We start from the raw sequence: 13,880 nt of genomic DNA, 5'->3' as shown, positions 1-13,880 counted from the left end.
ATACTCTGCCATTTAAAAGTTGTAATGTTTTTTTTTAAATGCTCATCAAGACTTTATTTGATCAAAAATACAGAAAAAAACAGTAATATTGTGAAATATTATTGCAATTACTATTATTGGTTTCCTATTTTAATATACTTTAAAATATCATTTATTTCTGTGATGCACCGCTGAATTTTCATCAGCCATTACTCCAGTCTTCAGTGTTACATGATCCTTCAGTAATCATTCTAATATGCTGATTTATTATCTATGTTGAAACTGCTGTGCTACTTAATGTTTTTTTTATTCTTTTCTTTCTTTTTTGGAACCTGTGATACATTTTTTCTTTGATTATTTGATAAATACAAAGTAAAAAATAACAGCATTTGTCCAAAATAGAATCTTTGCAACTTTTACAATAAATGTAAATGATAGTTTTTTTATATACTCAATCAACATCTTTCAATTAACAGTTTTATATTTATCCACTGTTTTTGTTATAATTTTTGCAATGTTTCATGGGATTATGTTCTTTCCCTTATTACATTCGTTACCCCAGTTAACACTTTTTGTTTTGTTTCAAATCACAGTTTGTAATGTTGTGAATCACCTCATAGCTGGTTGCATTGGTTGATGACTTATAACTTCTTAACAAATACTTAAAAAAAAAAAAACCTTTGCGATAAATGAATGGAAAAATACTGCCAGAACCAAAGCTGCTGAAAACATCAGCCAGAACATTTCAGGTGAAGATCAAGCTGGCTGTTTCTATGAACACATTGATATGAACCAACTATGAAAAAAAAATTTCATTAGAATATTGTTAAACAGGGTCAATTGTGATTTCGTGTTGACACAAAGTGTTTCTAAATTTATTCCAAGATAATCATTCAGACCTATTTTAATTCTGCAATAGATGCTGTTAAAGTCACGACTCTTCGAGACATTACTAGGATGTTTTTATTCAGATTTAAACAAATATTTCTGACACATTCTTGAGCCTCTGTCTTGCCTCATTTTAAAGCATCACAAATGAACCAAGACCTTTTTGAGTCATAGGAGCTGCTATTTTTTGAACGTCTGAAATCATATCAGTCGGTCTTGGTGGTACTCTGCAAGTGGTACGGTCTGAAACCATTACATAAGAGAGAGGAACAGAGCAAAGACAAAAAAGTAAGGCCACACGATAGATTGCACACTATAAAATACACCAACAATTGACCCTCTCCGCAAATGGATCTTTTGTTCCACTCTCCCCCGGAGCATTTTTCTTTGAATATAATCCAAGTCTTTTGGCAAAAAAGAAATGATTACACATAATAACAGCCTAAGACGAACATCATTGGCACTGACGGCTCTCCATGGTGATACGTTTCACACGGCTCTCCACTTTTGTTCTAGTTCCCCGCGTCGCTCGGCTTTCCAGCACATGCTAAAGGTTTTTTAGAGATAAAACAGGGAAAAAAAGAATCTCATATACTTACAAACATCATTATACACACTGTACACAGGGTAGTAGGATCCAAATCTCGCTAGATTGGAGGATCCAAACATGTCGCGGATGAACTCTTGTACATAGTTCGCCGGAAACAAATTTGAGGGCACAAATCGAGATTTCATCCATATTTTTTTTCTTCAAACAAAAACATTTACATGGAATTATCGGTAAGGATCAAGGCAGTGAGCACTATTGTACTGATGTGCGCGGGGGAGACAGTGAAAAGTTTTGTTTTTATAATGGATGCTCTCTATATATCTAGGTAAATATACAGAGAGTTCATCAATGGGTCATATGATTGCATTTTATAGCCTGTTCTCGATCAACCATCCATCATGATATTGGAGAACCCGGTGGGTTGCTTCCCTTCTAGCATAAGACGTTTGTAGAAGTTCTCCATGTTCAGTGTCAGCCGCCAGGGGTTCCTTACTTTCTCTTCAATGGGGCAGTGGTGTTTCGAGTCTTTTAGAAGCTCCTGCAAAGGATTTGTTGTTTTTTTTGTTCCGACTGGTTTTTAAAGATGGCGTGTGATACACACATACACACACACACACACACTAAGAGAGAGAGAAAGATCAATGTCACTTTAGAGAAGTTCTTTGATTGAGGTCAGAAGAATCCATCATATGCTTCCTGGTGTTGTAGAGTCAGGCTGTGTTTACAGAACCTGATTGACCAGTGCAAAGGCCAGTGTCAGTGTGGCGGCAGAAACACTGATTGAAGTCACAGATGAATGTCTGGCTCTGTTGTTATCAGCCTGGTGAGAGCCCACCGAGTCAATGGATCCCTCCATATTGGGGTTCAGCGCATTCTGAGAAAATATTACAAGCTTTTTTCAGTTCAAGTATTAAGATCAAGTGTCATTCCCAATTACTCGCTACTCACTAACGTTTAAAAATGAATGTGTTTGTGGTATGTCTTTAAAAGTGTACAGGAGACTTTCAAAAATGTGCTCTTGTAAAGCTCAGGCGCTTAAACTTTATTAATCTTAACCTGATTTGTTAACATGCTTATTCAATGACAATGACTGTTGTTGACTTAAAGGGGTCCAATTATGCTCTTTTACAAAGTCTTGATTTTGTTTTGGGGGTGTACTAAAACATGCTCTCATGCTTGGTGGTTCGAAAAACGGATTATTTTTCACATAATTTACATTGTTACAATACATTTCTCCCCAGCCTGGCACAAACGGCTCGATTAGTTCCGGGTTTGATGAAGACCCGCCTTCCGAAAAACGAAATGTGATGTGATTGGTTAGCTGTCCCAGTGCGTTGTGATTGGCAAACAGCTTAGATGGTGTTTCAGTACTGCCCCGTCCCTTGCCAAAGCAGCAGGTTCTGTCTGCTCCGGTATAGTTAAGGATGCATGACACCGGATTAAGACACCGAGAATATTGAACAAGAGGATCGCGCAGAACCTTTGAAAATGACGCTTATTCGGAGCCCGAACCCCTAAAGGGAATAAATACGAGATGGGAGAAAAATATATATTTCAATACTTTCTCTCGCAGTTATGTCATTGGGTAATTATACTGTAGCCTATATAAATTACTGGCATCGGGGAGCCGCTATTATGCATTGAAACTGCCTTTGAGTGCACGATCGCTTTTTAGTTTCACTTTCGATATTTGCGATCAAATGTACTCTGTGTATACTATGGAGCGGCAGTACTTACCACACATTTTACAAGATTAGATGTTTACCAGTGGTGCTCAGGATCTGCAAATCATTCGCCATCTTCCTCAGTCACCTCTCTTTACTCTGTTTATGTGGTAAGTGAAATTGTACTGTACTGTAACAGGCAAACGTTAGCAATCGTTATTTGTTTTCCGTGCATTTCTGAATACAGATTCACGCTTCGGGCACACCCCCACCCGCTGAAAAATAACTGTATTTACTATGTACATATAAGTGCAACGGTAATATGTATTATGTTTATTGTTCTTTAATTCTAACATTATAACATGAATTGCAGTGGAACTTTTATACAGTTGAATTTATTTATACCATAGTCTCATAATTGAAGTGTAAATTCTGCAGATTACATCATTGTCCAGTATTGTACTGTCAGCAATTTATAAAAAAGTTTTCATACCTGTAACATACATACTTACATACATAATTATTCAGGTGCATGTGTAATAACTGCATTAAAATGCCCAGCAAGGTAGAAAACATCTGCTGCAAGGAAATTCAACAGGCAGGGGGGTGAAAAAAAGTGTTTGTTCGACATGGCGAAAACTTGACACTACAGCAGCACTTCTTTGTCGTCGTCTTGTCTGATGAACTCAACCAAGCGTTCTAACCACGACCTCGCCCCTCCCCACCCCCCAACCATTCGAAATTCCGTAGGCGGGAATTATTTTAATGATATTCTAATGGGCCGCTTTGTGACATCACAAACCCCGGAAAACAATGCTGTAGTCCAAACAAGTTGTTCGTTGTAGTTCTTGAAAAGGGATTTAAAAAAAATAAAAAATCTCCCTTTGGAGTGGACTTTGAGATTTGTAACTTTGTAGATTTTTTTTTTGTCCCCAAACATAAACACTACACACTTACTAAAATTAAAAAAGTGAAAAAGCATACAGGCGCTTAAACTTTATTAATCTTAACCTGATTTGTTAACATGCTTATTCAATGACAATGACTGTTGTTGACTTAAAGGGGTCCAATTATGCTCTTTTACAAAGTCTTGATTTTGTTTTGGGGGTGTACTAAAACATGCTCTCATGCTTGGTGGTTCGAAAAACGGATTATTTTTCACATAATTTACATTGTTACAATACATTTCTCCCCAGCCTGGCACAAACGGCTCGATTAGTTCCGGGTTTGATGAAGACCCGCCTTCCGAAAAACGAAATGTGATGTGATTGGTTAGCTGTCCCAGTGCGTTGTGATTGGCAAACAGCTTAGATGGTGTTTCAGTACTGCCCCGTCCCTTGCCAAAGCAGCAGGTTCTGTCTGCTCCGGTATAGTTAAGGATGCATGACACCGGATTAAGACACCGAGAATATTGAACAAGAGGATCGCGCAGAACCTTTGAAAATGACGCTTATTCGGAGCCCGAACCCCTAAAGGGAATAAATACGAGATGGGAGAAAAATATATATTTCAATACTTTCTCTCGCAGTTATGTCATTGGGTAATTATACTGTAGCCTATATAAATTACTGGCATCGGGGAGCCGCTATTATGCATTGAAACTGCCTTTGAGTGCACGATCGCTTTTTAGTTTCACTTTCGATATTTGCGATCAAATGTACTCTGTGTATACTATGGAGCGGCAGTACTTACCACACATTTTACAAGATTAGATGTTTACCAGTGGTGCTCAGGATCTGCAAATCATTCGCCATCTTCCTCAGTCACCTCTCTTTACTCTGTTTATGTGGTAAGTGAAATTGTACTGTACTGTAACAGGCAAACGTTAGCAATCGTTATTTGTTTTCCGTGCATTTCTGAATACAGATTCACGCTTCGGGCACACCCCGAAAAATAACAAAATAACTGTATTTACTATGTACATATAAGTGCAACGGTAATATGTATTATGTTTATTGTTCTTTAATTATAACATGAATACCTGTAACATACATACTTACATACATAATTATTCAGGTGCATGTGTAATAACTGCATTAAAATGCCCAGCAAGGTAGAAAACATCTGCTGCAAGGAAATTCAACAGGCAGGGGGGTGAAAAAAAGTGTTTGTTCGACATGGCGAAAACTTGACACTACAGCAGCACTTCTTTGTCGTCGTCTTGTCTGATGAACTCAACCAAGCGTTCTAACCACGACCTCGCCCCTCCCCACCCCCCAACCATTCGAAATTCCGTAGGCGGGAATTATTTTAATGATATTCTAATGGGCCGCTTTGTGACATCACAAACCCCGGAAAACAATGCTGTAGTCCAAACAAGTTGTTCGTTGTAGTTCTTGAAAAGGGATTTAAAAAAAATAAAAAATCTCCCTTTGGAGTGGACTTTGAGATTTGTAACTTTGTAGATTTTTTTTTTGTCCCCAAACATAAACACTACACACTTACTAAAATTAAAAAAGTGAAAAAGCATAATAGGACCCCTTTAATGTTTCTGCTGTTGTTTTTCCTGAATGAAGTCACGTCTTGGAGCATGATGTCATAAAAAAAATAAAAAAGTGATATTGAGGACACTGGAAACATTTCAATTAGAGGCAGGAAAAAAAAATAAAAAAATAATATATATATAAAAACTGTGCATTTAAATAATTTGACGAAAATACATACCCAGCTAAAAAAAAGTTATGAAAACATTATTTCTGAATGTTCTCACATTTTTTTTATATTTTTTGTTGTTGTTGTTGTTTATTTAAGGTTTTGCAAACATTTTATAATTGTACAAATATTTTGCATTTTCTCAAGCAGTGTCATTTAAAAAAAAAAAATCTAAATGTTCCATGAACGATTTATAAAATTTTTTATTTGTATTTTTTGAGAACGTTAGTAAAGACTAGATAACACTGAACGAACATTCCATTGATGTTATTGGAAGATCATTTTTTCATAACTTTAAGAGAACCTTTCCAGAACTTTAGCCAAAGTTCTGAGAAAGGTCCTTGTTAGCTGGGTAGAGAAATATTATGTTTTAAGGTAGGAACGACTTTCATAATCATGTAATGTATTGTACAGGTGAAATGTGTCTTACCTCATCAGCACATTCAAAACTGTTAGAACACTTCTGCTCACTGTCCTGTGAAAATAGAAATAATTAATATTATTAGCATAATTGACCATAACCTGCATAACTATACTGTTCAGTGTTAATTGTGTATGGCTGCCCTCCATTCATCATTCCATAGCAATCTACTGTACATAATTTCAGTCCTGGGTTTAAAAAAATACATAGACTAAGCTGTAGTAGAACTGTGTAATATGGATGTTAAAGTTGATTGTTACTTAGCTTATACATTATTAAGAGCTTAATATGAAGAGACTGTAAATCATCTGTAGTTTGGTTCCCCTGAGAAATGTAAACTGTGGCACTCTCAAATAGCTAGACACAACAACATTGTCTCAACCAATGGCATGCAGGTCTGTTTGGCTGACCAATGATAGATGTGGGTGCAGACATTACAACCCTAACCCTTAAATACTCAGTAAATGAGAGAAATCAGTTGATTGTACTGAAGATGGAAAGTATGTGGCCAGTTGTTTCACTTCTGTGCAAAATGTCACTCATATCAACTTCAAAGTGCTTTGAGCAGGTGTTTTTTCTTGTGCTATAAAGCAGAATAAATGCATTAGATACTCTAACACTTGAAAGCTATGACACGTATGCAAACACTTAACATGTTCAAGAAGTTCTCAGATGGTTATGGTTCATTAGCATGGTTCGTTAGCTACAAAACTATTATAAACATAACACCTCGTCTTTGCGAGAGAAAAACAAAAACAAATGCAGCCTCTTTGATGTAAAACCATAATTAAGAAGCTTTACGAAAAATCGCACAATGGTTTGCTTGATTGATTCTTTGAATTGCTTTTCCCACAAGGAACATGCAAAGTTTTAGAGCTGTTTATGGTTCAGAAGGCAGTGCAGTAAAATGCAATAGTAAGAAAGAAAGCATGGAATCACTTTTTTTTTTAACGATAAAACACTGGCTTCAGAGGACTAACAAGCTGCTTGAAACGAAAGCAAACAAACAGAAACCCAAGCAGAACTTCACAGGGAGGGTGACATTAATAAGCATTATTAATAACTGATAGTTTCAGTGCCCTATTTAACAGTGCAGTCAAATCCCAGGCTGCATCAGGAAATGGATTCATCTCAGAAAACATGAATTTCCTTTTGTATCCATCTGTAAACATTCCAGGGCGAATTCGCTAAACAGATGTGGCCATTTTACGCCCACAATATTTCAGCACAAAAACCTGTATACTGTATATTCACCCACCACCTGTAATCCAGTTTAACCAAGTGCTCGCTGCTCCTTTGTAGCAACATAAGCAACAAAATGCCCTTATTCTTTTGTGATGTCATGTGCTTTCAGTGTTGTAAATACATTGTTCCTGAAGAAGGCTGGGTATTTTGTCATATTTAATAGAATCTTGAGCAGTTCCAGTAATCTTTCTGCTAATTTATCCATCTGTTTGGATAGAAAGCAGCTCTTTTGTTTCAGCATCTGTCCAATTTCACAACATTTCTTTCCACAATGTAGATAATCATGTTTTTCAAACGTTTTTCTTCATGTGGACAATTGGTTCTGTTCACACATGACCTTTAAATACAAAAAAATGCAGTTAAATTTATGGAAAACCTGCATTTGTGAAAGCACTGATTGTCATTCTATTCAGCAGAAACATGCCTTCTTTTTATGCAACTATACCAATTTTCTACTTCAAAATAAAATGTTGCCATGGGTGGAATAGCATTTGAACAGAGATTCAGCCAGCACAATTATCAAGTAAAGCAATCTTGAAACAAACAAAATCTGATGTGTTATGCCTGACAATGTCCACCCTAAAATGTCCAAAGTGGACTTTTTTTGTAGCTAAAATTGCACTCTCAGAAAAAATAGGTGTACAACAGCTTGTCACTGGGGCTTCAAATGAACCTTGGTACCCTTTTTACTGCTAAAGGATTCCTAATGGTACCATAAGAGTACATATTACTATTCTAAGGTATTAATATGCACCCTTTAGGGGTAAAGCTATTGTACCCCTAAAAGTATCATTTTTGCACATTTTTCTTACAGAGTAGCAAATCATTCAAATCATGATATATACTGTATATGTATCAGATGAAAAACTGACTATTTTTTCCCCCGTTTTATGGACAACTGGAATATTTGCAATGAGATACACACATAATCAGAGACTTGACATTTTTGAGTATGGCTGCTTATTCAATCAACACATTCCAAACTCTAAAATTCTTTACCGCGAGCGCGAGTTCAATACATTCAACTTGTAAACGCACCAAGTAATCGAGTAGATACAAGCAGCCATGTCAGATAACCACTTATCACAGATTGACTGTTTCCTCCTACGACAGTTGCCGGAGACATAAATTAAAATAGTTATTTTCCACACGACTATATGATATTTCTGTCTGTGGAGTTTTTATAATTTGTTTCAGCATGGATGAGAGAGTACAGTCATTTTCTTCAGTACCCAGGGGCTTATAACTGAATCCTCAGGACTTAGGACAGAGCTGCGAGGCACGATAGGATGGAAGTCATATCTCTATAATGCAGGTCCTTTCAAACTTACATTAGCTGACAAATTAGTGTTTGTGATGACATCACTCATTTACATAGGATTACATAGCTTCCTTTATGCAAGGCAAATCATACTAACATCCTTGAAATCAATGCGACAATCAACATACACTATCTAGCTGAGTATAGAGACAGGATTTTCATGGGCCAGATTCAAAACTTAATCTTCCATCTGAGGACCAAGGCTCAATATTTCATGATTTTCAGGTATTACAGACCTCGTTGATGTGGACAGCCATGCTGCAGGTCTGCTCTAAACGGCCTCTGCATGAGCTGACAAATGCTCTCAGTTTATGAATTATTCACCTACATACTGAATTATACAAAAGTGTTTTACCTTCCACTAGACACTCAGCATATCTTCAGGTACATGATTTATTAATTTTTTTCCCATAAAGAGGAATTCTGCTTCCCTCAGTTATTTTAATGATTGTAATAGTTGGTGTCCTCAAGGTCTGGCCTAGTTTTAAGGGGGAGTTTAATGGAATTTGTGTGTTTTGCTTTTGTACATGCACAAAGCAGTGATACAGGTTTTAGTACTGATCTTGACATTCAGGGCAATTCAGGACTATCCAAATTGAATGTGGGCTTACAGAAATACTAGCACTACTGCCCATTACACTAACTAAAAAGGAGTTTCCAGGAGAATATTGAGTAATGAATGTGTTTTATGACTTTAAAAGTGAACTGTGCAATTTCTGTGCCACTTGCACAAGGGTTGCTAGATCTGTGTAACCAATCCAACCCATTGAACAATCAAAATTAGCCCAATGACCATTGAAACTATTGGGGTAAAGAAAGTCATCTCAATGACAAAAAGTGTCCCAATTGATCTAAATTCACCCCTACTCTGTAAAAAGATTTTTTTGAAGTTGTAAATAGATGATTATTGGAGTATGTTTTAAAAGAAAATACTTTGTCTACTTAAAAATGTTGCATTTAATTAAATAGCTATTTGCCATTTCTTTGTAATTATTTGTGAAATTTACTAGCAATTTCTGAGTTAAAAATTGTTTCTACACCAATATTTTTCAGTGTAGCCCAAATACCATAACTAAAAATATGCAACTCCCACACCTAGAATACATATTGAAAGGTAGGAAATACTTGAAAATCACTGTATAGTACTAATCATGAATTAGTCTGTTTTCATAAACAAAATCATCTTAAGATTGACAGCTAGTGAACAAATTCCTTTGCTGTGGGTGGTAATCTTTTTTTTTTACCATTTGAAAATTAAATATTAATCTCTATTTTAAATCTTGTTCTGATGCTACTCTTTTCTGGTCTTTGTCATACAGTACATAACTGTACAGGCTCTGATGAGACCATCTGTCTCATCAACTAGCAGAATTTTAGCATTGGTAGAATATAAATTGGGTAGAGTAAAATAATCCAATACAAGCATTCCGGTGAAATATAATTAACACAATGTTGAACCTTTAACCCCGGGGGGAAAAATCAACCTACAGCAACCGTTTAAAAGTAAAGGCCCTCTGTCTGCTATTGGCTAGTCAAACATATAGCACCGCTCCACACCATTGGTTGAGCTGTTGCTGTATCAGGCCGCTTGGAATTCTCAAACAAACAATGTTTTGAAAACACCTCAGCATGTCAGTGTTTGCACTTTTCTAATGAAATCATCCTACAAATAGCTTACTTATAATTGTCTCGGCATACTGCACTCTTAGAAAAAGGTACAAAGCTGTCACTGGGGTGGTGTCCTAAGGTTCAAAAGCTAAAGGTATATATGTGTACCTTATTTACCCCTAAATGGTACATATTAGTACCTAAAGTGTACATATAAGTAAGTAAGCCTTAGTAACAGTCTTGTACCTTTTTCTGAGAATGTAGGTCAAACTGGAATAGGAAAAACTATTTTAATATTTAGTAATAAAAATGGCAAACTTCATCTTTAAATTCCTTCATTTTTTAGCTTTGGATTCACTGGGTAATAATATAACACAATGCCGTGAACGACACAAATTTTTTAGACCTACCTGAAGGTTGGCGCATGTGGAGAAAACACATGCCCTGTCAATTTGCTTGACATCATTTGAGTTGATGACATGTTTGGTGATGATAGCCGGTTGCAGATTGGTCCGTACTGATGGGACTGCTGACTGAGACTCAGTGATTGGAACTAGACCCGCATCCGTGCCATAACCGAATGCCTGGATAGCATTTCCTGCACACCGAAACACACACACACATATGCAAATAAAAACATGAATGAAAAAGCCATGAAATTTTCATGTGGCCAAAAAAAAAAACCCTCAGCAAAAGAGATCACATGCCCATAAGGCATAGCATTTCTCGTTAATGTGCTATTTAGGTTAAGCCCATAAGGATGGCTGTTCAGGCTGTGAGGTTACGTGAGGTTTCATCTCCACTCACTCAAGCAAGTGTTCTCTCTGAAGTCTCGGAGGAAGGCCTCGCACTCAGCTTCATGATTTCCACTGCCTCGACAGCCACACCAAGGGGAAATAGTGATGTTGGTGTGGCTCGCATCCACATAGTTTGGAGTCACATCTGATCCTGTAAGGCCAAGGGTAGAGATTATCATAAATATTCATTAGGTGGGAACATGTTGGTTTATAGATCTCGCTGTCTGGAGCATAATGTGCTGTTTGGCTGAGTATAATGGCCAGAGGTTGTTGGTCTGCTCTCTTTTATAGGTCCGTTTGTTCACAGCACGACTGGATTTTTAACCCTCCAGGATTCATTTCAGGTAAAAGGCTAAAAGGATGCAATTTAAAATTTTCTCTGATGGTTTGCAGGCCTAATTTACACAGCAGAAGTAGTAATTATTTCAGATTATTTTATGTAAATTGTGAAAAAGACATACATATATATATATACATCGCCACTACATATAAATTATATTTATAAGTTATATTTTATACATAAATGATATACTATATTTATACAGTCTGATAAAGGCAACATGTAAAATTGTTCAAAAGAAAGATGTCCGCAAATATATATACACACACACAGAGATATATATAAAGGGGTTTCATGATACACGTATTCGTATTGAACCGTTCGGTACGAGGCTTTCGGTTCCGTACGCATTACTTACATCGCAATGTTGGAAATGGAAATATTTCTGTTTTAAACCATGAAGGCGAGCCAATGGATATCACATAAGCAACATGTAAACTTCGTGCAAGAGGTATGCCGGTGAACGTCTTAATCTCAGTCAATTCACTATAAGCAGAAAGTGAAAGTAAAAACGGAATGACAGAGTAATGAAGGAGCTTTCGGCATCTGTCGCTACATATTCTCTCAGAGACGACGAGAGACCAATCTACTTCAACATATGCTGATAACGGTATATAGCTAACTGTTTTTATTTAGGTTAAGCCCATAAGGATGGCTGTTCAGGCTGTGAGGTTACGTGAGGTTTCATCTCCACTCACTCAAGCAAGTGTTCTCTCTGAAGTCTCGGAGGAAGGCCTCGCACTCAGCTTCATGATTTCCACTGCCTCGACAGCCACACCAAGGGGAAATAGTGATGTTGGTGTGGCTCGCATCCACATAGTTTGGAGTCACATCTGATCCTGTAAGGCCAAGGGTAGAGATTATCATAAATATTCATTAGGTGGGAACATGTTGGTTTATAGATCTCGCTGTCTGGAGCATAATGTGCTGTTTGGCTGAGTATAATGGCCAGAGGTTGTTGGTCTGCTCTCTTTTATAGGTCCGTTTGTTCACAGCACGACTGGATTTTTAACCCTCCAGGATTCATTTCAGGTAAAAGGCTAAAAGGATGCAATTTAAAATTTTCTCTGATGGTTTGCAGGCCTAATTTACACAGCAGAAGTAGTAATTATTTCAGATTATTTTATGTAAATTGTGAAAAAGACATACATATATATATATACATCGCCACTACATATAAATTATATTTATAAGTTATATTTTATACATAAATGATATACTATATTTATACAGTCTGATAAAGGCAACATGTAAAATTGTTCAAAAGAAAGATGTCCGCAAATATATATACACACACACAGAGATATATATAAAGGGGTTTCATGATACACGTATTCGCATTGAACCGTTCGGTACGAGGCTTTCGGTTCCGTACGCATTACTTACATCGCAATGTTGGAAATGGAAATATTTCTGTTTTAAACCATGAAGGCGAGCCAATGGATATCACATAAGCAACATGTAAACTTCGTGCAAGAGGTATGCCGGTGAACGTCTTAATCTCAGTCAATTCACTATAAGCAGAAAGTGAAAGTAAAAACGGAATGACAGAGTAATGAAGGAGCTTTCGGCATCTGTCGCTACATATTCTCTCAGAGACGACGAGAGACCAATCTACTTCAACATATGCTGATAACGGTATATAGCTAACTGTTTTCATTTATTCCCTTAATATTTCTCTTGTGACCCATACCTAGTGAAAAAAAGACAAGAACCGTATTTTGTGTTAAACAGGTTGTTTTTGAAAGTTGGTGCTTGAAATATGCTAAAGCTTCTTATTCATTGATTTTAATTTATGACTGCTGAGTTAATATTTTAATTATAGGCCTGTACTTCATTGTATATAGACCTGTTTTAAAATATATTTTTTTACATTTTTAAATATAATCCTAATCATTCCATAGATTAGGAGTTAATAGCTTAATCTTTTGTTATCCTCGCAGCACGTCAGTTATGTGGTAGCTAATATTGCGGGGCAAATTAATTGTAAGTTTAATGTAATAATAAAAGTAACTTCATAATAATAATAATAGTCCTAATAAAAATAAGAATGTAACAGGCCTACATTGATTGGAAATGCCAAATCATTAAATAAATAATCGTTGCTACAACATCATCGTCTTTCGACGCACCCCAGCAAGAGGAGGTTATCGCGGAGCCTTTCGCAGTGCATGCCCATCCACTAGACAGCACGTTGCCTGTTACGGCGTTTGGGCTGCCTTGTTGAGCACAGTGGCACCGAGAACATTATATTTCACACACTTAAAGCTCTTTTAGTTTCCATATGTAATAGGATTAGTCCAACGAATCGTTCGGTTTGTAATGCGTACCGAACCGAAAGCCTCGTACCGAACGGTTCAATACGAATACGTGTATCGTTAAACCCCTTATATATATATATATATATATATACAC

The 13,880-nt window shown here is 36.6% G+C and overlaps 1 protein-coding gene across 1 annotated transcript in view; it reads right to left on the bottom strand.

Annotated features, from left to right (window-relative positions):
• Positions 1 to 974: 974 nt before the first annotated feature.
• Positions 975 to 13,880, bottom strand: part of gfra2b (GDNF family receptor alpha 2b) — a 57,325-nt gene continuing 44,419 nt past the window's right edge. The window contains exons 6-9 of the mRNA XM_016236030.1: positions 12,164 to 12,304; positions 10,739 to 10,926; positions 6,164 to 6,208; positions 975 to 2,291 (exon numbers count right to left, since the gene is read on the bottom strand). Coding sequence (XP_016091516.1) covers positions 2,139 to 2,291; positions 6,164 to 6,208; positions 10,739 to 10,926; positions 12,164 to 12,304 — 527 coding nt within the window. The 3' untranslated portion in view covers positions 975 to 2,138. The remainder of the gene's footprint in view (positions 2,292 to 6,163; positions 6,209 to 10,738; positions 10,927 to 12,163; positions 12,305 to 13,880) is intronic.

This window comes from Sinocyclocheilus grahami, unplaced genomic scaffold (assembly GCF_001515645.1).
Source record: "Sinocyclocheilus grahami isolate Dianchi unplaced genomic scaffold, SAMN03320097.WGS_v1.1 scaffold478.1, whole genome shotgun sequence".
Classification (NCBI taxonomy): Eukaryota; Metazoa; Chordata; class Actinopteri; order Cypriniformes; family Cyprinidae; genus Sinocyclocheilus; species Sinocyclocheilus grahami.
The sequence above is the reverse complement of the archived record's forward strand: the minus strand, read 5'-3'. Positions and strand labels throughout refer to the sequence as shown.